The sequence below is a fragment of the Cynocephalus volans genome, chromosome 10, assembly GCF_027409185.1.
Source record: "Cynocephalus volans isolate mCynVol1 chromosome 10, mCynVol1.pri, whole genome shotgun sequence".
In the NCBI taxonomy this organism is placed as follows: Eukaryota; Metazoa; Chordata; class Mammalia; order Dermoptera; family Cynocephalidae; genus Cynocephalus; species Cynocephalus volans.
The window spans coordinates 38730343-38752894 of NC_084469.1; the positions used below are offsets into that span (position 1 = coordinate 38730343).

The window sequence follows — 22552 nt, forward strand, 5'->3', positions numbered from 1 at the left end:
CATTTTAGGTTCCACCTAAGTTTGGGTGTAGCATGAGAAATGTGACCAGAAAGTAGAATTATAAGAATTCTTCATTATTTTATCCAAATGCAGAAGAGGTGATTTTTATTCCGTGATAAAAGACGTCTGCTCATGTCTCCCCCGCGTGCCTGTGTTTCCTCACGCAGCGTCACTTCAGCGTGTTTGCGCTCTCCTTTCCGGGAGCAGATGCCCTGTCCTCCATCTACAGCACCATCCTGACTCAGCACCTGAAGCTTGGAAACTTCCCAGCATCCCTGCAGAAAGCCATCCCCCAGCTGATCAGTCTGGCCCTCAGCTTCCACCAGAAAATCACTACCACATTCCTACCCACAGCAGTCAAATTCCACTACATCTTCAATCTCAGAGATCTTGCCAACATTTTCCAGGTGAGCTCATCTGCTCTGAGACACCCTGTGAGGCTTAATGATGATCCGGACGCTCTTAACAAAATAAACAGTTAATGCCAAGCTCTTAGGCACAGTCACAGTTCACATGGAGATATGAACATGGAAACATGGAAACATGAACAAGTAAACAGAGTGTCGTGGGTGCCATAAGGAAGGACCTCAACAAAATAGAGTTTTCATTTGCAGATTAAATCATTTCTCAGTAAACAGAATGCATTTCTGAGCTGGTTCCTTTGGTCTGAACAAGGCTCCGCATCTTGGAGATAATGTTATATAATGATTCCAGTATTCCTGGAAAGGAAAATGGTCCAGAAAGAGAAAACTATTTTTGAGTCCCTGATGGTACACCCATTGTTCTTAGGATGAAAAAGAATGTCCTCCCAAACCATACAACATAGCTCTGCTTCCTCAAGAAGCCAGGTTGTAATACTCCTAAGATACCATCTGCCAGCCCTTGGGATGGCCTCAGTCCTAAAAATCCCAGGTGCATGTCCAGGCCAAGCCATTTCAGAGCATTCTGTCTGCTCACATGAATAGTGATGTTCTATCTCTGCCCATTGCTTCCAGCTGCTTGCCCCATCCCTCAGAAACCTCCAGAGGGCAATCCAGCAAACCCAGGTGCTTACATGACAGAGTCCACAGCTCTCCCATCCTGGGCAAGAATCCACAGAAACTCCCTTGCAGAGGGACCGCTCCCCAAGACAGCACTGAGTTATTATTGAGGGAAGGATACCTTTAAGACCAAATAGAGGCCACACCCATTGGGAAGTGTCCGAGTGAAATAATCAGGGAGTGACATCACCCCCGATGTGGAGTATGTGCAGTTGGAGTTAATTGCCCAGGGCACTGCCTGCGCAGGTAGGACTCTGGGGAGCCTCAGACCGGCTAAAGCGTAGTCCCTAAGGACATAGGACCAGCACGTTCCAGCTGGGACTCTTGATTGTAAAGAGCAGAAACCTACTAGACACTGGATCAGAGAGCCAAGAGCTTTGCACCAAAAAGGCTTATGCTGAAGTTGGAGCCAATGAATCCCACAGCATGAAAATGTCTCTGAGAACACATCTAGGCTGGCCCTGGGCAACATGCCTAGATCAGATGTAACCCCCAAACATTAACTCGATTTAAAAATGAAGAAACAGAGATTCACAGAGATCACATAGATTTGCCTAAGAGCACACAGCCAGCCAGTGGAGGAACTGGAATCCAGGTTTTGGGGTTTCTGACCTGTACCCCTTCCCACCACACCATTCTGCCTTTTTCATCTGAACTCTGATGAAGAAAATAAACACATGATGATTAAGGCAGCAAGAGGGACTCAGCTCTAAGCCTGTAAAGCATGCAGCTGTCTGGCCTTCAAATCTGGACAGTGGCAAAAATGTGTGCTTACTCGCGATTAACTCCCACTTATTGAGCATTAATTGAGAAAGACTTTTTTTTACCACACAATCCCTCTCTTAGATCTCACTGCAACACTATGGAGCAGAGGTGTTGCTGTCTGCATTTTCCAAATGGAGGGAAAAAAAGGAGTTAAAGTGGTTGATCAAATTCACACTGCTCATAAGTGGCAGAACCAAAGGGAGAAGACCCAGTTAAGTTCCTTTTACTGGAAACAGCCCAGCCTCGGGCCTTGCCTTGGACAGTCACCTTGTCACCTGTACAAACTGGAATTTCATACTCACAACAGCCATTTGGGATAGACGTTATTGTCTCTGTTGAACAGAGGCTCACAGAAGTCACTAGCTACCAGATGATAGCATGAGTAACCAGGAGGCAGAAAGCTGTAAACAGTGCTAGTGGAGCAACAAGTGGCTGAGTGACACACAGGGGCTGGTGAGAGACGAGTTTGGGAAGATAATTTGAGACTAGAGTAGGCCCTAGTAAAGAGTTTGACTTTAGGCTGGCCAGTTGCTCAGTTGTTAGAGCACAGCCATGTAACACCAAGGTTAAGGATTCAGATCCCCTTACCAGCCTGCTGCCCAAAAAACAAAAACTAATAAATGGCAAAGTTTTAAAAAAAGAAGAGTTTGACTTTAGTCTGTAAGAATACCTAACATTTACTGGGCTCAGGACTCACCAAGCCTTTTGCATCCATTAACTCATTTAATCATCTCAGCAACCCTAGAAGGTAATACACTAATTATTTCCAATTCAGAGATGACAAAACTGTGCCACAGACCAGTCAAGTACCTTGAGCTTGATCATAGACCTGGTAAGCAGTGGCTTTGATAGCTGCAGCTGAAATGTTCAGCCCTACCATGTAGGTGATTTGGGGTGACCAAAGGCTTCATTAGGATGGCGTCTATTTCAGCCCCGTTTTAGCGGCAACTGTTGCAATATCAAGGAGGGATGAGGGAGTGGAGATGTTGGGGTGAAGGTGGAGTTTCTTGCTCCCCCTGCCTGTTTCTTTGCCTGGCTCAGGTAGCCTGGGCTCTGCATCCAGCCGGGCCTCCCTTGCAGCCTGCCCATTGTCAGTCACCTGCCTCGGTGTGGGAGAATGTGTCCCCACTGAGGGGCTGCCTCCCTTCAGCTATGCAGCCCCTTGCCCTCTTCCTCCAGGGGGAGTTTCAAGCTCAGAGCTTGACTACAACCTCCCCCTGCCTCCCTTTTTCCCTGGCTGCTTGTCTGAGGCCTGATGGAAGAGATTAGTGGATGGTTGAATGCCCACTAGGAGACAGGCACTGCCTAGAGAACTCTGTTGTTTTCCTCCCCCAGCTTGATCTAAGTCTCAGTCATCTAGACCTCGGCATTTCCCTCACTCTGTTCAAATCAGACCGAATTTGACAGTGCTCTGAGGAGCAGAAGGCATTAACCCTTCCCACCTCAGTGCTACACGTCACTAAGATGGTGCAACATTTACCCGTGACGTGCTCACATTTACTCAGCCCTTAATCGTCAGGCAGCTTGTTTGCTGTAAACCTGATAGCCTGCTGCACTGTAAAACACAAAATCCTAGAAGTCAGATTCCTGGTTTGTACATTTCCCTGCTTTCCACATCTCATATGTGGCTGATACCTAAAAAGGCTGATAAGGAAAAAGAGGCTGAGATATACGTGTGGGCAGAAGCAAAAGGAATAGGTGGAATTTCTTTTTTCTTTTAATGAACTTTTATTAAAGTAGAACAGACAAGTAGAAAAGCATACAAGTCATAAGCATTCAGCCTGGTTAATTATCACAAAGTGGTCACACTGATGTAACCACACCTCAAGTCAAGAGATTGAACATTCCCAGCATCCCTGTAGCTCCACTTTTACTTCTTTCCAGTCATCTTTCCTCCTCTGCTCAGTGCTAAATACTGTCTGGACTTCTAATACCATAAATTATTTTGACCTACTTTTGAACTTCACATAAACAGAATATATAGTACATATCACGTTGTAGGTTTGTTCACTATTATGTTTGTGCCTATATTCGCAATGATGTTGTTGGTTTAAAAAGTAACAATTATATTTCCTTCTTTCCAACCCTTAAATCTTTTCACTTATTTTTTTGTCTTATTGTGCTGGCCACAACTGCCAGTACAACACTGAAGAGAAATGTTGAGAGTGGTATCTTGTCACGTTCCTAATTTTAGAGAAAGAAGCTTTTAATAGTTTGTCATTAAATATGATGCTTACTGAAGGTTTTTGTGGGTGTCCTTTGCTTGGTTAAGGAAATTTCTTTTTATCTATAATTTATTAAGAGTTTTAATCACAAATGTGTGTAGAAACTTAACAAATAATTTTTCTGCATCTGTTAAAATGTTTATATTATTCTTTTCTCCTTTATTTTGGCAATGTGATAAATTACATTGATTATTTTTGAATGGTAGATCAACCTTGCATTTCTAGTCAACTCAATTTGGTTGTTACATGTTGTCCTTATATTTTCCTGAATTATTTTTGCTAATTATTTTCTGTATAATTTTTATATCTATGTTCAAAAGATTGTCTTGTATTTCCTTTCTCTAAGAATATGTTAAGGTCATGAAGTCCTCATAAAATAAGAGTATGTTAAGGTCATGAAGTCCCTAAGGTCATGAAGTCCTCATAAAATACTTTGGGAAGCTTTTATATGCTGTATTTTTATTCTCATTCAATTCATAATATTTCTTAATTTCCACTATCATTTCTTCTTTGACCTATGGAATATGTAGGTATGTATTGCTTTATTTTCAAATATTTAGAGATTTTCTGGTTATCTGTCTCTTATTGATGCTTAGCTTAATTCTACTGTTGTCAGAAAATATATACTCTATATGATTTTATTCCTTTGTAATTTGTTGAGGTTTTCTCTATGTCTCAAGATATAATCAATGTGAACTTTTTAAAAAATGTATTCTGCAGATATTGGGTGTAGTTTTATCGATATGTAAATTAGGTCAAGGTTGTAAATCATGTTGTGCTTAATGTTTATATATATATGCTTGTTCTGTCTCTGAGAAAGATATGTTAAAATTTCCCATTCTGATTGTGGATATGTCTGTTTCTCCTTTTATGTCTGTTGCATTCACTTAATATGTTTTGCAGCTATGTTATTAAATGTAGACAAATTTATAATTAGTATTTCTACCTATCGAACTGAACTTTTCTCATTTATTAAATGCACTTTATCTCTAAAAAAAATGCCCTTGATTTAGAGTCAACTTTGTATCATATTAGTATGACTACTCCTTATTCTCTTAGTCAGTATCTTCATGATATATCATCTTCATTTTCTTATGCTTAGCTTTTCTATATTCTTGTAATTTAGGTGTATCTCCTATAAGCAGCATATGGTTGGGCTTTTTTAAAATCCAGCCTGATAATCATTGTCTTTTAATTATAATGTTTAGTTCATTTATGTTATTTTATATAATAATATATTTGGGATTAAGTCTATTTATACTATTTATTTCAGTATATCCTACCTATTCTGTTTCCTTTCCTCTCATTTCTTATATTCCATTGAACTAATTACATGTTTTTATTTTTTTATTTTCTCCCTCTTTTAGCATATTATACATCCATTTTCTGTTTATCTTATGGTTACTAAATGCATCATTTTATTTTTTTGTCTTCTATAAATTAATAATTTATTAATTTCCATACAATGCAAGGATCTTAGAGAAATTTACTTCCCCAACTTTTGTGTTATTATTATTTATTTTAATTCTCTGTATATTGAAAAATATAACACTTTGAAAATAACTTTCCTATCTTTTCTAGTTGATGTCAATGAGTTGGTCTGTAATCAGCTATTGTGCCACTCCCAAAAGCTGAAATCTTGATGGAGGTTCTTGTCATGCTGTATTATAGTGATTGAAGGATTTAATATTAGTCCATTCATTCTTTCAACAAGCATTCATTGACAATCTGCTGTATGTCAGGCACCACGCTATGTATCAGTAATGCAATGATAAAAGTAAACCAAAACCAAAATAAAGTCTGTCAACTTCCCTGCCTTTGAGACACTTGCCATGACCTAGAATAAGCAAACCGTACAAAGGAAAATACTTTGAAAATCTGCTTCTTTTATAATAGAAATTTATTTATAAAGGGTTATATGAGGCACATCAGAGGGAGGGCTTTTGGACAGGAGAGATGATATCTTAGAAGACTTCAACAAAGAGGCATCAGTTGAACTAGATCTTGAAATATTAGCACAGTAAGCAATGCAAAAGGAACGAAGATGCAGAAAGTGTGCAGGGTCATAAAATAAGTTGACTTTTGTGAAACTGGAATCTAAGTTTTATGAGAAATGGTGTTAAGAGTGATTATGAGGAAGCAGATTGGTAGTCATACTACGGCCAGACCTCTGTGCCATGCTGATGAATCTGAGCATTTCTATGAATAATGAGGAACCATTAAATGACCCTTTTCATTTAAGACAAGAAAGAAGGCAATTAGAGCAAACACACACAGATGAGTTGAAATTACAGGACTTGTTGAGGCTGTTGAGGGGCTCTAATATTGGTGGTCTCCATTTCTCAGTGAAAAAGACATTGGCTAATGTAACAGAAGTGACAGAGAAATTTGAAAAGAATGGTATATATTTGGAACCAACTCTAGCATATAGGAAGGGGAAGCAACTAGAGATGAATAAATGGATTACTGACCTGCAAATGTTAGCTATAACCATTCCAGCCCTTTGTCACAGGTCTGGTTTTACATAGTCAATTGTTACTTAAATCAGTTTTCAAAATGGCATATGTGGAATTTAAATATGGCAGAGAAACCACCTATGCCTTCATCGTAGTGATTCAAAATATGGTGGTTAAGATTCCAGGCTCTAAGTTCAGGAATACCAGGTTTCAGAACTTTGTGGTTTTGAAGTAAGGCAGTGTACTGTATGACACTGAGCATGTTTCTATCTTTCTGAATTCCAGTCTCCACACTGTACAATAAATTATGTTGTAGGTTTGGGTTTTTTTCTGTGCAATGAGCACAAAACAATAACTTCAGTTTATTGAGTATGTGAGATGAGCAATGCTAGTTTTCTTAAGCATATTAATTTGAATTATTTCAACAACTTTAGATAATCAGCATTGTTATTCCTGTTTGAAAAAAGAGCAAACTGAGACTCAGAGATGTCACATGCTTGCCCAAAGTCACACAGTTGCTCGTGTTCATGACAGTATTTGAGGTCTGGTCTGTCCGCCTCCACCACCTGAGTCTTTCTCTGTAAGCTTCTTTATAGCTTTTCAAGTGTTCTCTCCACTGGAATGATAGACTCTTAGTGAGAGAATCCCCTGGTGGCATCCCAGGTTGGACAAAATGCTCTAGAAGGTTCTCCTAGCTGTTGTACTTCTGAGTTGTTATTAATGTTATTTTTTTGTCTGTTCTCCTTGAAGGGCATTCTCTTCTCCTCAGTGGAATGTATAAAATCCACACAGGACCTAGTAAAGCTCTATCTTCATGAATCAAATCGGGTTTATCGAGATAAAATGGTAGAAGAAAAGGACTTCGATCTTTTTGATAAAATCCAGACAGAAGTACTCAAGAAAATTTTCGATGTAAGTATTGCCCTGTGGATTTTTTTCACATTTGAAAAATAAAACAAAAATTAAAATAATGACCAATTATGCAACTGATAAAAGCTAGTCCATTAATTGGGAAAAGTCAGAGATCAAGTAAGGAAAGAAATCCTATCATTTTGCCCAGGTGAAAAAATAGGGGGAAAGAATAGAAACAATCCAGTCATAGAATTTCAGTTAAGAAGTTCCAGAGAGATCAGCCAATCCAAATCCTCATATTACACTGCGTCCCTTTAGTAGCATTTCCCAAGTGACATTCCAGCATCCTTGGGAATGGGCAATCTCATCTCTCCCAAGGCAGCCATTTGGAAGTGCTAATGACTGGAAATTTGGAACATTTAGAACAATTTTAAAGACTAGAAATTTATTCTAAGAATGATTTAAAATTTATTTCCCTGTCCACTAATTCTAGGTCTACATGACCAACTTTCAACTCTATTGTAACCATTTATCCTGTCCTTCCTGAGTCTTCTCTTTTCCAGGCCAAATAGCCTGACACGGGTTGGTTTCAAACCCAGAGAAATTTGGTATCATCTTGACTGCTCTCCTATCAGTTCTCCCTTCTGAAATTGTGGTGCAGACTTTCATCACACACCTACTGGGGTCTGACCAAAAGCAAGATCCTAATTTCCCTTTTCTTATTGTACTATGGTTCTGTTTCTGTGTTTCCCAAAATGTATCCTGCTGACCAGTTGTACTACAAGATACTCTTTGGAAAGAAGGTGTCCATGATAAAATGAATTGAGAAAGTGCTTTATATCATATCCCTCCCTTGGAACATCACAGATTTCATGTGCATTTAGCACATTAAAGCCCTAAAAGTTTGAATAACCCTAATTCACATATCATTTCCCAAATGCATTGGACCCTAAAACTCTTTATCCTTCATAAAATTTATTAATAATTTACAGAATGAATGTCTATGGGATATGCCTTAGCAAGCACTGATGTATTGACACAGCCTGGGGTTGTATTACATTTCTTAGTGTCAAGATTACCCCATGACGAACCCTGAGCCCTATGGGTTACCCCACTGACCAAAGCCCTATGTTTTCCATGCATACTGCTTGTCTGTCCTCTCTTGAACTTAGAAACAATCAAATCTTGTATTTAAGTGTACTATGTCGTCCCTGTACTCACCTTGTTTGGGTTAGCTCCATATTTTTTCCTGATGAGATCTTGGGTCTACCTCTGAAGATATTTATAGTTCATCCCAACCTCTATGACAGCTTTTTGAATGTTTGGACAGCATTCTAAGTAACTTATTTTAGTCTGCTTTTTACTAGGCCAAGCATCCTAAATTCTTCTACTTCTCTCATCATTTGTATGGGGCCTGATGTTTAGAATTTAAATGCCCCTCTCTGAGAATTGTAGAGTTAGATAACTTATGTATTCATTGTTAGCTCTGCAAAAGAGGCTTGACTGTCTTCATAAGTTGGTCTGAGCGAGCACATCATAGTCACAACACTCAGTCTTTGAAAGGAAGGTCCCTATGTGCATCTGCATACTGAGGTCACATTCTTTTGATCACAGACCACAATGTGATTAATACTGCTCTTATCCTTCCCCAATATTTGAAATGCCAGCCTGAAGAACCCTTGGATGCACAAAATCTTGGTATTGGTATCAAGAAAAAATTGCCAAATTTCCACCAGAGAAACAATACAATCCTGTTTCCATCATTAAAAACTTAAAGTTCTCTGATTCCTGGCCCTGTGTGAGACAGTGTCACTATTGAGCAATCTTTGGTTCATTGTGTTGGTTGGTTTTCTCACTCCCTTCTACACAGCATGGCTCTGATCATAAAATCAGAGACTCGTTTTGTTCATCAAAGCATCTTTGTAGACCTTTTCAAAACTGCACTTTAGTATCTCCTCTGCTACATCATTAGTGTAAATTGACTGCCATCAGAACTGATGCCCACTTTGTTAGCCCATTCTCAAACCAGGTAAATACATCCCCACATCACTTTCCCATGTGTTTTCCTAAACTAGCAAGAAAAACCCTCCTGTGCTGCATGATCCAAATGTCTGAGCAGTTATTGTTACTACCTGGCAAGGAATAGTTTACGGGTTTTCTGTGTTCTGAAACCACTTTCAAAATATAATAACTATTTGATATTTAACTCTTTCCAGTTCTTTCTTCTTATACCCAGACAGCAGTGCTGATTTCTCTATAAAAGTTATCATCATCTTTACTTTCCCTACATTACATTTGGTGAATCTTGTCCCATGGGCTTGTAAGGCTAATCCTCCTGTGATTTATACCCTGGGCAATGTCCCTGCTGGTGAACAGAATACTGGTTACCTCTTTCCCAGGTAGGTCATTCAGTCTGAACTTCAGGAGAAAAGAATGGCAGGTGGGGACAACTGCTTGTGCTGGTGTAACTTCCTACTTGTCTCTTAGAAAACCTATTCTTTCTTGGACTTACCTCCTCTATAACCTTCTTTCCCTACCTCAGGGCTCAGGTATTTGGATTTTGACAAGTAAATAGTTCATCTTTGTCTCCTCTAGCATGAAAATTAGTTGCCTCTGCAATGCTGACAGCATAAATAGGTTGTGAACACACATAGACTCCATATCCTTTCAATTAATTGAGTTATACTGGGTATCTATTAAGCATGGTAGCATTTGTCCTGTGAGTGAGATTTTGACACACATTAAACTCAAATTTTTTATGAAAGTTTTATAAATAGGAAATTTTACTGTAAATGCTTTAAGATTACCAGTGTCCCCATAAATGAACTAGTCACCTAAGGATGGCTAGTAGCACAGTCTTCAGAAACCATGTCCTCTGAACTGAACCTATTACTTTGGGGCTGGAAACCCCCAGCAATCTCACAATCTCACAATCGTGTGCAATCTCACAGAGAACAGGAAAGGATGTTTTATGACACTGCTGAGGGTTGGGAGCAAGACCTGCTGGAATGGATGTGGGAAAAGTGAGGCCATTGGGCCCTGACCCCTTTCATCCAACACTGGTGGAAGAGCCCCTGCTTAGGGAAATCTACCCATGTGTCCCCATCCACTCCTGTGCTCATAGTTGGACCCTGACAGTGCTTGCAACAAGGATACCTCCCACCTTCCAATTCCCATCCTCAGCCCACAAGGAGTAGTAACAAACATCCACAGTGACTGCACGGAGCTGGTCAGTGAAGGCTAAACCTCCACTTTACAAGGGCTTCTCAAAAGGGAGGGCGCTTTGGAGTAGCACCAATACTTCATTTTCAGGGAGAGTACAGAGAGAAAAGGCTAATCATGTGTCTCCACTTTGTGTGGAACTAGAATTGAGAGTCAGGGGCCGAGCCCGTGGTGCACTCAGGAGAGTGCAGTGCTGGGAGCGCAGCGACGCTCCCGCCGCAGGTTCGGACTCTATATAGGACTGGCCGGTGCACTCACTGGCTGAGTGCTGGTCACGAAAAAGACAAAAAAAAAAAAAAAAAGAATTGGGAGTCAGTAAAGGGGTCCTTGTTCCTATATCTCGTCAACAGGATATGGAAGATACCTTGGAGCAGACCCGAAGCCTGAACATGTACTGCCACTTTGCAAATGGCCTAGGTGAGCCCAAGTACATGCCTGTACAATCATGGGAACTTTTGACCCAGACCCTGGTGGAAGCCTTGGAGAACCACAATGAAGTCAACACAGTGATGGACCTGGTTCTCTTTGAGGATGCCATACGCCATGTGTAAGTGTGCTTCTCTTCTTGCCTTTCCTCTCTTCCTCTTCTCACTGTCAGGGGTCTCGTTTGGCTATCTGAGCACACATTCATGAAGCCAGGGAAGCAGCTACTGCTCCTGCCATGAATGTCAAGACGGCTGCTGATGGAGCTGCAGGTGCAGCTTCTGCCACCGGCCCTAAGGGGCAGCACAGTGCCGAGCGCAGGCAGAACTGGATTTACTTCCATGTCTGCCCTTTACTATCCCTGGGCATGATCATGGTGACACCAAGGGAAGATTTGAGATCACAAAAGAGGCACCAAAACAGCTCAGGACCCCCATCCCTAAGCCTTACTCGTCCAAGGGCCAATTTTTAAAAACTGAGACACAGAGGTTTTGTTCAAGTGCACAGATATTTTTTAATTAAATATCTTTTTGAGTGTTGCTGCTGTCGATGAATCATTGTATGTAATCACCAAGCCCCTCAGGTAATTTACACTTGAACCAATGCTGTCCCTCGACCTCACTTTGTATTCCTCACTCAAAGTCCCATTTACATCGCAGCCTGCCTTCCACCCTGCCAACTGCAAAATCTGCTTCATCTCCAACTTCTCTGAATTTTCCCATCACTGTTGAATTCTAACTGAAACCTGACTGATCCCTGAGGTGAGGAAAGCTGTTTTTCTCCCCCATCCTATATACCCCAGGGCCCAAAACGGTGAGTGTCCCCCTTAACCACCACCCCCACCTCAATGTCACATTTAAGTCATTTCTCCTTTAGTCCTTTACAAACCCCAGTTCTTTTGAAGCACAAGTAATCCGACTTTCAGACTCATTCTCTCTCCCTGTTAAGTCACCTGCTGACATCCAGTTACTCTCCGTGATTTGCCAGGGACCAGTGCTTGGGCCCTCTCTCCCTCTTCACCCTTGACTTCACTCATTTCCAACGTCTAACACCTGGTCTCTCTGTCCCTTGGCCTCCTTGGCTCCCATGATCTTTTCCTCCACCCTACCTCAGCCTCTCACCCACATGTTTCTACCCTAGACCGTTTACCATCAATAATGAATCCACATCCAAAATCTCCCCTTTGACATCCCACTGTTTGACTTGTACCTCCCAGCCTTTCACTCACCGACTCTAGTTTTTTATTCCAGCTGTTCTTAAATGTCATTGGGCCAACTGCTTTCTCAAACTCCTTTATCCCTCCTCCTACCACGTCTTTACTTTCCTCCTTAACCACTGTAGACTTTCATCCCCATGAGAGCTCCCCTAACTCTCCTGTCATTGTATCCATGTGACAAAAAGCCCCTCTAGTTAAATCCCACTGTGTTCTTATTCCACACCTGCCCCCGAGCAGCTGCACATTGTTGAATAAAAGTCCCCCCACGTGTTGCCTGGGTTTGCTTCAGATTTGCAGCCACTGATATCAAATAGACCCTCAACATTGCTAGAAACTGTTCACCACTGCCCTGGGTACTTTGTTCCCTTCACCTTCCTGTGACAAGTGCATTCCACGTTTTTCCTCTCTTCTCAGACTCCCAACATCTCTTCCTCTCTTCATTACCAATAAATGAGCACATCTCTATTTTACTGAGATAATGAAAGTGACCAGAAGAGAACCCTCACATTGAATCTAACATCCTATGTGTATCCCACCTGCATTCCACCCACAAGTCCTGCCTTCCCTACGATTTCAGTTAATGAGCCACCTCTGTCTCTAAGGCCAATCCCTCCACATGTGCACTGGATCCCATCTCCTCTCGTCTTCTCAGTGACCTTACTTCTTTGTGTAATTTCCAAAATTTCATATACCAAAAACAGTAAACCATTCCTTGACCCTTACATCTCTTTCCCTCTACTACTCTATTTCTCTGCTCCTGTTCAAAGCAGCACTCATCAGAAGGGTTGCCCATACTCGCCACACTTTCCTACCTGTTGCTGTCCTCTTACCACTTCTTAACCCTCGAACAAAGCAGCTCTACTCATAGTCGTCACAGACCTGCCTCTTGCTAAGGTCAGTTGTCACTGCTAGGTCCTCACCTTTTATTACTTGACTCTCTGCTGCATTTGTCATGATTAACCACTCTATCTATTTGTTTACATCTGTCTATCTATTCATCCAACAGATATTTATTGATTAGACAATCTCAGCATGAGTTCAGGGATCTTTGTTTTTTTCACTGCTAGATCCCCAATACCTAGGACAATGTCTGGAACCCAGCAGGCACTCGATAAAATTACTTAGCATGTCATATGGAAATAAATAATGCAGAGGAAAACAGAGCAGGAAGGGTAGTAGAGAGTGCTGGGGGTGGTTCCAGTTGTAAACAGCATCATCAAGAAGGCCTCACTGAGAGCACAGCATTTGATATGACATGTAAGAGCTACTTTTGACAGAGAACTCATTATGGGTCCGGTGCATAGTGCTTTGCATATATCACTTCATTTAGTCCTCACAAAAGCCCTCAAGAGGGTAAGACCTATTATTCCTGTATTACAAATGAGGAAACTGAGACCCAGAGAGAGGACAGACATTGCCTAAGGCCACACACCTCATAAATTGGTAAGGTAGAACCTACACCCATGCAGTCTGGCTCCAGAGTCTGTGCCCTTGACACTATGGTGCTTCTTTGTGTGCTTTTTGTCTCCCCCTAATGTAATGTCAACTCTTTGAGTGCACAGACCATACTGCTCACTGCTGAAATTTAGTACCTTGGACAGTGCCCGGTGGGTATTCAGTAAATGAGTTTTAAAATGTCTGTTGACCAGCAAACCTTGTGAGGCTTCAGTGAGTATTATCCCTCCTCTTTAAGAGCTTCCAGTGTCTCTGTCATCCTCTTGGAATTGAGTCGAGTCTTTGTCTTTTAAAGGTGGATTTAATTTGGGAGATTAGCAAGTGATTCAGTCAATGTGGTTTCCAACATGGGTGATCAAACCAACTAGTATTGTTTTTAGGAAAAAATAAGAGCTGGCTATGAAAACTGGCTTTCCTCCTGAGGTTCATAAGTAGACTCTGAAGACAGTTTTCAAAGAGAAGTCTGAGTAACATTTAGCAATGTCAAAATCACTGGAAACATGAAGTGCCTTGAGGGGGACAATTCTGAAGAATAAAGTGTGTTTGGATGTATAATTTCCTGTACATTTGTTTAGAATGTCAATGTCCACTTACTTTATCCTTGCACTGTCCTTCCCTTTCCTCCCTCAGGCTCATTGACTGGCCAGATAGAGCCAAGAATTTCCTTCTTAGACCAGGAACAAGAACTCCATACAATACAGTGAGAAGCACAGATAACCTAAGAGTGTCAGGAGATTCCACGTCTTTGCATCACTGCACACAGTGCCCAAAACACAGAGGGTTTTGGACTCACTCCAGGAAGGTCTCACCTCCTGAGGCCCAAGGTGGGAATAGGACAGGGCAGAGAAGGAGGGAGTCTGTACATACCTTCCCAGGAACCCACAGGTCCGAGGGGCCAAAGTGAGAGCCCTTTTTAATGGTGGAATAAGGAAGGTGCTCATTCTGACTTCTGGCTATTTTTACCACTTGTGTTCTTTACTTTTTCCTTTGTTTGATTCCCCTACACCTTTCCCCAGCTTTGATGGTTGCCCTTTCTTCTACTTTGATGCTAAATCCAATAACGGAGCACTGCATAGTGGCTATGGACACAGGTTCTGGAGAGAGAGAGCCAGACTCAAGTTCAAATCCTGGTTCTGCCACAAATTGGCTGGGGAGCTTGAGCAAGGACACAACTTTCCAAAGCCTCAATTTCCTCATCTGGAAAGTGAGGATAAGAGTGCATGTGTTGCAGAGTTGTTGCCATCTATGTGAAGTGCTTTGCACTCAATAAGCAGCCTGCAAATATTAGGGCCTTTTTCTTTGTGCTATTGTGTTCTTTCCCTAAAAAGTACCATTTTGCTCTTCTACTGACTTTCTTTACCATTTTGGCAGATTCTTGTTCTGCTTTTTCTTAAAGATTTAACCTAGATCTTTTCCCTCAGTTTTGGCATAATCTTCATCCATGTTCTTTGCCTTTTTGTTTTTTTCACTCCCACATACATTTTCTGCCTCTTTTTTTCCCCTAGAATCACTTAGCAATCACTAACAAAAATGGAACTTTAGATGTACTTGTTTTGTGCCCCCAGAATCTGGTTGGTCCCCTGGGGGGGGTGTGTGCACGTGCGTGTGTGTGTACATGCATGTGTGCATGTGTATGTACGTGCATGTGTGTGCACGTGCGTGTGTGTGTACATGCGTGTGTGCATGTGTGTGCACATGCATGTGTGTGCGTGTGTGTTTAGTCTTCAAAACACCAGCTTCCTCCAGCTGTGCTGTAGAGCCTCCTCAGCTTTTGTTTTTAATCTCAGTAAGAAATTCAGTAACAGACTTCACTTTGACTGCCTTGGTTTCTGGCCCAGGAGCCCTTTTAGAATATTGATCTTCTTTTTAAATTTTGTAATTTAAATGCAGAGTCCTTTGCCCTCGTCAGTGGTTGTTAGTGAATCCCCAGCTGGAGTCTAATGCTGACAGTTGCAGACTTCACCGTTCTTCTTTGGAAACCTCATCATTAAGTTGCATTTTCCGTATAGATATTGAATAACATGGCCATGCTAAGCTGCTGAGTTCAGGCCTTCCAGAACAAAGCAGGGTGCTGGGTGGCCCAGAGAACCCAGCTGGACTCCAACACCTCCATACTTGCCTCTCTCTTTCCTCTACTAATCCATGTCCAACCACCTTTTCTGAATCAGAAGAGAGGGCCTGGATACCTCAGCACCACGGCTTTTCCTTTCTTCAGGCACCATCTAATGTAGACATAAAGCAGATAATCTCTTGCCTCTAGCATAATGAATGGCTGTATATATCTTCCCAAATGTGAAGCTGAGTATAAGGCATGGATTGTTCTGTTTTAATTTAACAAAACATCATTAGATACCATCAATGTACTAGTACTGCAGAGAATACAAGATGAGTGTACACTCTCTTAGATGTCTAGAAACTATGGTTTTAATAAGAGAGCAGGAGAAGTGTAAATCTATCTGATATAATACAGAGTGTAAGTAGCATAATTAAATAATGTGAAAACCTAAAATCATAAAAGAACTCAATGTAACTCAACAAATCACTCTCCTGAATATTTAGGTGAATAAACTTGAACTACATAAAATTCAGTGAGATAAAATATTAAGTCCTAAAATTTTCTGTACATTTAAAACACCTTCAAAAAAACTAGAAAGGTAAAAGTGACAAATTAGAAGAAAATTCAAAACATACATAGAAGGGTCTTAAAAATCTAGAAAAACACAAATTGAAAAGTAGGCAAAGGACGTGAACGGAAAATTCACAAAAGAAAAAATATATAATAATTAAAAAACACAAAAGCATGAAAAATATTCACTTCCTTAGAAGTCAAATAAATAAAAAAACCATATTTTCAACCATTAGATTGGCAAAGATGGTATATATATAATATGTATATATATATCATACATAGATATGACCCAGTGCCAGCAGAGGGTGGGGGCCAGGCTCTCCCACACACTGCTGGTGGGAGTTGTTGACTCTCCTACACATCTGCTGGGGTTTATTTCCCATAGGAGAGATATCCCAACAGCAAATATATCCCATAGGAGAGATGAAGCACACAAGCTTCTAGTTTATTTATGCTAATTAGGACCATGTCATCAGTATATGCAAGAAATTTTTTTTTTTTTTTTTTTTTTTTTTTTTTTTTTTTTGCCGGTTTAGAAAATAAAGTTTGTTGGGATCTTGAACATTTTGGATAAAACAAAAAAATATGAACACACATTCAGGTTGTGGTGCTATGGAGGAATAACGTTATCTTATTTAGTTCCTTGTGATATACACATACAGCTGCTCGGTGATCGGTGCCACCCTGGGAAAGGTTTGTCAGGAGGTTACAAGAGTCTCCAGGAGGGAGTGGGGCTGCTCCGATAGGCTGCCCTGGAAACTGGGGAGATAGGTCAAGGTTGATATGTATTGCTCCGACATAATTAAGCGTGTGACTAACTGAGTAGCGATGCAGCCTGTGGCCTGTGCTTTGCCCACGAGCGCACTTAGATTACACAGAGTGGGATTAGAAGCAAGCGGTTGGACACACAGGTGTTTTGCCACAGCAATTAGTAAATACGTTTTCTGCAGCAGGAGCACGATCATAATTTGGTGTCAGTAAGAGGGCAAGAGGAGCAGGAGGAGAAGAATCAGTTGACAGGTCTGAAAAAAATTTGGCATGCATGGGAATTAAAAAAAAAAAGGTGTGGATGAGTTTTCCTAGTAGTGGTCACAGTGCATCGCAGGAGGAGTGTGGCGGTGGCCCGCAGGCCTCACACAGTTCTGTCCGTCCCTGAGTGCTTCCTCACCACTTTACCTCCGTGCACCTGGTCGACCGCCAGCGTCTCCACCTCGGGCTGGGCCTGCGGCGGGGTCACGTGGTGGATCCGATGAGCCACCCCAACGTGGGCCCTGTGCTGCTTCTCGTGGGCCGGGCTGTGCTGCTCACTGGCGCTGCGGTCAGAAGCAATGGGGGGGATGACGAGGGGCCTCTCTTTGATGAGGTGGACCTCGGCAGACTCCCTGGCCAGCAGAAATGGGGTGGGGTCAGGCATGGCATCCACTGGTTCACGCAAAAGCAGTTTCCGGCTCTCGGCCCCAAATCTGTAGACCTCTTCGAATTCTGGGTGCAGGGGCGCAGAGAGGCTCTTTTTCATGCGACGGCGAGGCGTTTCGGGCAGCTTGTCTTTAGGGGGTGCTGGCTTGTAGCTGGCCAGCACGGGGCTCCCCGAGGGGCTGGCGTCCACAGTGCCACTGGAGCTGACAAGCTTCTTCTTGGCGGCATGCAGCTGCGCGGTCAGGTAGGCGACAGTGCCGGCCCGCTGCTCCAGCTCGCTGCACAACATGTTCAGCTTGTGGCTTTTCACCTTCAGCTCCTCCAGGTACTTCTTCTCTGGCTCCTTGATGGTGTTCTCCAGCACCATGATCATCGCGTTCTTCTGCTCCAGTTCTTTCAGCAACTCATTATTTTCATTCTCTTTGACTTTTAGTTGAGCTTCCAGTTCTTCACATCTTTTCTTTAGTTCACTGCTTCTAGAAGATCCGTCTCCTGTCTGCTCAGAAGTTTTAAGTGTCAGCTCATATGTTAAATCTGTGCAGTGTTGCTGCAGCCGCCTGATCTCGGCGTGCAGCCCCTTGAGCGTGCTGGCGTGCTCACGCTGAAGAAACAAGAGGTTCTTCTGTGCACTGTGCAACTGGTTCTCCAGGTTTGTGGCTGCCATGCTGACATCCAGGTGACCTGCGGGCGCGGCCGTCGCGGTCCTTCAGGCGGCTTCCCCCCTCGGCTCGGTCCTCCGGGCGGGCGGCAGCGGGGGCCCGCGGCCCATGGGCGGGGCGGGGAGGCAGCGGGCGGGACGGACTCGGCTCCGGCCCTGCCCCGGCCGGGCCGCCGAGGGAGGTCAGTCGGCGCCGCCCGCCCAGCGCATCCCGCCGGCTCCCATCCGAGCGCTCGCCGCGGTGCACCCTGGGAGCGGGGCCGGCGGCGAAGCCTGGCCGCGCTGACCCGTCGGGCTGACTGGCCTGCAAGAAATTTACAATAAGAAAACTCGAACCATCGAAGCTAACGCCAGTCCTGTAAGGTCACATGCACTCATATTTTATTAACATAAAAGGTCAAACCCTACTTGTCAAAACTCCCCAGTCCTTCCTCTGCCATTACTTAATTTGAATATGGCATTTCCAAGTATCATCAACACAAGACAGGGACACAGGACTGCAGCCTGTGCTACTCTAACAAAATGTGTCCTCTGTTCTATCTGGCCAAACGTTGCTTGAGTTCTTGTCCTCGCTGTTTTGGTCCCAAGATCACCAACACTTGTCTCTTCTTCTGTAACCTTTTCTCTACAGCAACTTGATCACTGAGTTATGTATCCCCAAATTCACTGACTTAACACATTCTAACTCAACTAACACAATCCAATATAATCTCACCCTCAATGCAACAGATCCATCTTTTGATCAATTCTACCGACAAAGAGTACACACTGCTACCACTATTCTGGGGGGCAGCTTTTCAGTACATATCAGAAGCCGTAAAATTTGTCTTACTTCTTGACTTAGCAATTTTACTTCTAGAAATGTGTCCTGAGAAAATATATAGGGATATAAATTTTAACAATCTATATAACATTATTTATAACTGGAAAATGTTGACGACAACCTAGATATCCAATAATACACTATTACAGACAAGTATATTATTTTAATCTTATTATCAATACAATATTGATATTCTATGCAGTATCGTTTCACCATCAAAAGCATGGTTTAGCAGATTATTTAGTGGCATAGGGAAGTAATCGCAGTATATTGCTAAATGAATAAATGGTTTCAAATATGATATTTAGTATACAAGGTGAACCCAATTCTCAAAATATATGGGATGGAAACTTTGACTTTTCAGGTGTAATAAGTGTACATACACATAAATATGTATTGATAAACCTATAGACAGACACTAGAAAAAGTATGGAAGGACATATAATTAACGTCAATAGTGTTTATTGCTAGATAGTAGAATTGTGGACTTTTTTCTGTATTTTATGCATTTTGTACAATGAATAGCCATTGTTTTTAAAGTGAGAAAAGAAAAGGGAGTAGGAGTTATTTTGATAAAGCTTGTAGCACCTTAGGTCAATCCTTCAGATAAAGTAACATATGTACTGCTGAGAGGGGTTAAAGGAAAGATTGGCAGGGTATCCTGGAGGAGAGGCTGTGAACAGCTTGATGAGGGGTGGCATTTGTGGAAAGCCTGGAGGGGACCAGAGGGGTGGTGTCCTCTAGAGGGAATTGTATAAGCCCAGCACAAGGCCTGGAATATTCCTCCATTGTTGGGGCAGGAATATGGGTACTGAGAGTGGCGAGATGTAAGGATGTGAAGGGAAGACTCCAGAAGCCAAGGACGTGGGTGTCTTGCAGGCTAACAAGAGGAATCCACAGGAATTCACTGCAAGGGCATCAATGTCCAGAAGGATTAAAGGGCGAAGAGAGAAGCGCTATGTCAGAGCTCTCTGTTCCTGTCCTGCTGACTTTACTTTTGCTCTTCTTTCCTAAGAGGAAGAAATTGTTCTGATCCTGACTTGTCCTCCAGCCTTCCTTGATTTTTTTTCTAATTGTGTATTCTCTACTTTTCTCTTTTTCCTCTTTTTTTTTTCTTTCTTTTTCTTGCCCAAAAGAAGTGCAGTAGAGAGGTGTAGCAGAATGAGACTCAGCGAAGGAGATGAGGAAGGGTCATCCTGGGTCCCCTTTCCATCACCATCACCCACCCCTCCGATCCTGCCTGCCTGCCACGGGCTCTCCCCCACGGTCACTGGTTCACTGAGGCTGTGGCTTATGGCAAAGAAGTGGCAACTTCAGTCCACTCGGGCAAGGTGAAGCCAGGCCTTGGGACAATCTAATTAAAGTTTCCCACAGCCCAGCGCATGAGGTACCTTCAGGGAAGGCTTGTGTTCCACTCAGACCACTATATATGCTCTCACAGTAGAAGATCTTGTCAAAGCAACATGTCTCTGCTCCCTTCTCTTTAGCTGTCATATTAATCGCATCTTGGAGTCCCCACGGGGAAATGCACTGCTGGTTGGTGTAGGTGGGAGTGGCAAGCAGAGCCTGACAAGGCTTGCAGCTTTCATCAGCTCCATGGATGTATTCCAGATCACACTGCGCAAAGGCTACCAGATCCTGGACTTGAAGGTAAGAAGTTCGGGAATCTGTGGGGAAGAGATTTGGCCTCTCTCCAACCACCCAGAACTCCCTGTCATCTGTCATTAGTTCTCCAATTCCCTGCCCAGAACTTCCCCTTAATGGTCTGTCCTTTTTCTTCTAAGATTCTAGACTGTTGATTTCTTATTAGACTCAACCTGAGAATGGCAGCCTTTCCAAGGTCTGTCTTTGACAGACCTCAGCTGCCCTAGTTATATCTGGGACCCTCAGCTCTCACCCAAATCAGAAGCACATCTATATTAAATTCAGCACACAGCTCACTAGCAGCTCTAGTCTAACTAGAATTCTGATTGTCTGCCCAAGTTTCATAAGAAATTCATATTTTAAAAGAAGAATTCAGTAACCACCAGCCCCTGGGACTTTCCATGATATTTCCTGGTTTCAGACTGGAACTACAATGCATGCTCTGGAAAGTGCAGAAACATGTTGTGTGCAACCTTCAAGAGTCATTTTGTTCAGCCTCCTCCCTTTTATCTGTGGCCACATCAGAGTCACAGTAAGAAGTCATGGTGTGCTTTCTATCAGGATGCTACTCTTGCTGTCCCTAGGAGAAATCCTGTGAGCACTGAACCATACTTACCCACCAACCTCATAATCTCTCAGCCAGTGATGGGAGAAGCAACTGCTCACTGCTGCTCTAAAACCACAGCCCATCCTCTCAACCAGCTGAATCCAAGGTCAGTTATCTGGTTCACATTAGTTCTTTCTTTAGCACTTCCAAAAAAGAGAAGACAAAATAATATGATAGGAATTCCACATTTACAGAATGATCTGAAACAGTGTTTTTCAATCTTGGCTATATACTGGAATCATTGGGGATCACCAAATATGCTGATGACTGTATTACACCCCCAGATATTCTCCTTTAACTAGTCTGGGGAACAGCCTGGGCATCACAAATTTTCAAAGCATCCCCCAGATGATGCTAATGAGAATTGAGAAACACTGTCTTAGATCATTCTGTAAAAGCATAAGGTGAGAACCATTGATTTAAAAGGAAGATTATTATCTTTAAAAGGGGAATTATTGACTGCTGCCAATGGGAGAGACATCAAGGCAGGCAGGAAAACAGGCCAGCCTTATACCCAGACCCCTGCACCATGATGCTGCCAATGGGGGAGGCACCAAGGCAAGCAGGAAACAGGCCAGCCACCCACCCAGCCCCATCCAACCTGTGCAGAAGGCAGGAGGACTCCATGCACTGTGCCAATGCCCTGAGGCTTCACAGAGCTTCAATGGATGTGGTCCACAACAGCCACCACCACAGCTAATTCTGTTACAAGGAGGCTCACTGCCTTAGTAACATCCACAACCACCATACAGGTGGCCCACCACATGTCTGACTTAATTGATACAAGGAGAGTCACTGGAGGAGCCTGGAAAAAGAGGAAGAAGTCTTTCTTCTCAAAGTCCACTCCAGAGTAATACAAGAAGCAACTGACCCACCAGATGACCAAAAATCAACATAGAGCTATTAGAAAAATGAAAAAATCAGAAAACATGACACCAGCAAATGAATTTAGTAATTCTCAAGTACCAGACCCTATAGAACAGGAAACCATTGAAATGATTGAAAAGGAATTTTGAGTATCTTAAGGAAACTAAATAAGATAAAAGAGGACTCTGTAAGACAATGAAATTAGAAAAACATACCCAGAACATGAAGGATGAAATTTACAAAGAGATTAATAC

The 22552-nt window shown here is 42.5% G+C and overlaps 2 protein-coding genes across 2 annotated transcripts in view; one reads left to right on the forward strand and one right to left on the reverse strand.

The window, feature by feature from the left end:
* The window catches only part of DNAH9 (dynein axonemal heavy chain 9), a 372221-nt gene that overhangs the window by 192112 nt on the left and 157557 nt on the right, over positions 1 to 22552 (forward strand). The window contains exons 41-44 of the mRNA XM_063109557.1: positions 168 to 407; positions 7237 to 7398; positions 10911 to 11107; positions 20668 to 20830. Of these exons, the coding sequence (XP_062965627.1) occupies positions 168 to 407; positions 7237 to 7398; positions 10911 to 11107; positions 20668 to 20830 (762 nt within the window). The remainder of the gene's footprint in view (positions 1 to 167; positions 408 to 7236; positions 7399 to 10910; positions 11108 to 20667; positions 20831 to 22552) is intronic.
* On the reverse strand, positions 16815 to 18570 carry LOC134387185 (coiled-coil domain-containing protein 92-like). The gene has a single exon (XM_063109561.1). The coding sequence runs from the start codon at positions 18361 to 18363 to the stop codon at positions 17416 to 17418; it is 948 nt and encodes a 315-aa protein (XP_062965631.1). The 5' UTR covers positions 18364 to 18570; the 3' UTR covers positions 16815 to 17415.

What these genes read in the sequence shown, in the direction of transcription:
- LOC134387185 (XM_063109561.1), bottom strand. Translation starts at nt 18,363, where the DNA reads ATGGCAGCCACAAACCTGGAGAACCAGTTGCACAGTGCACAGAAGAAC.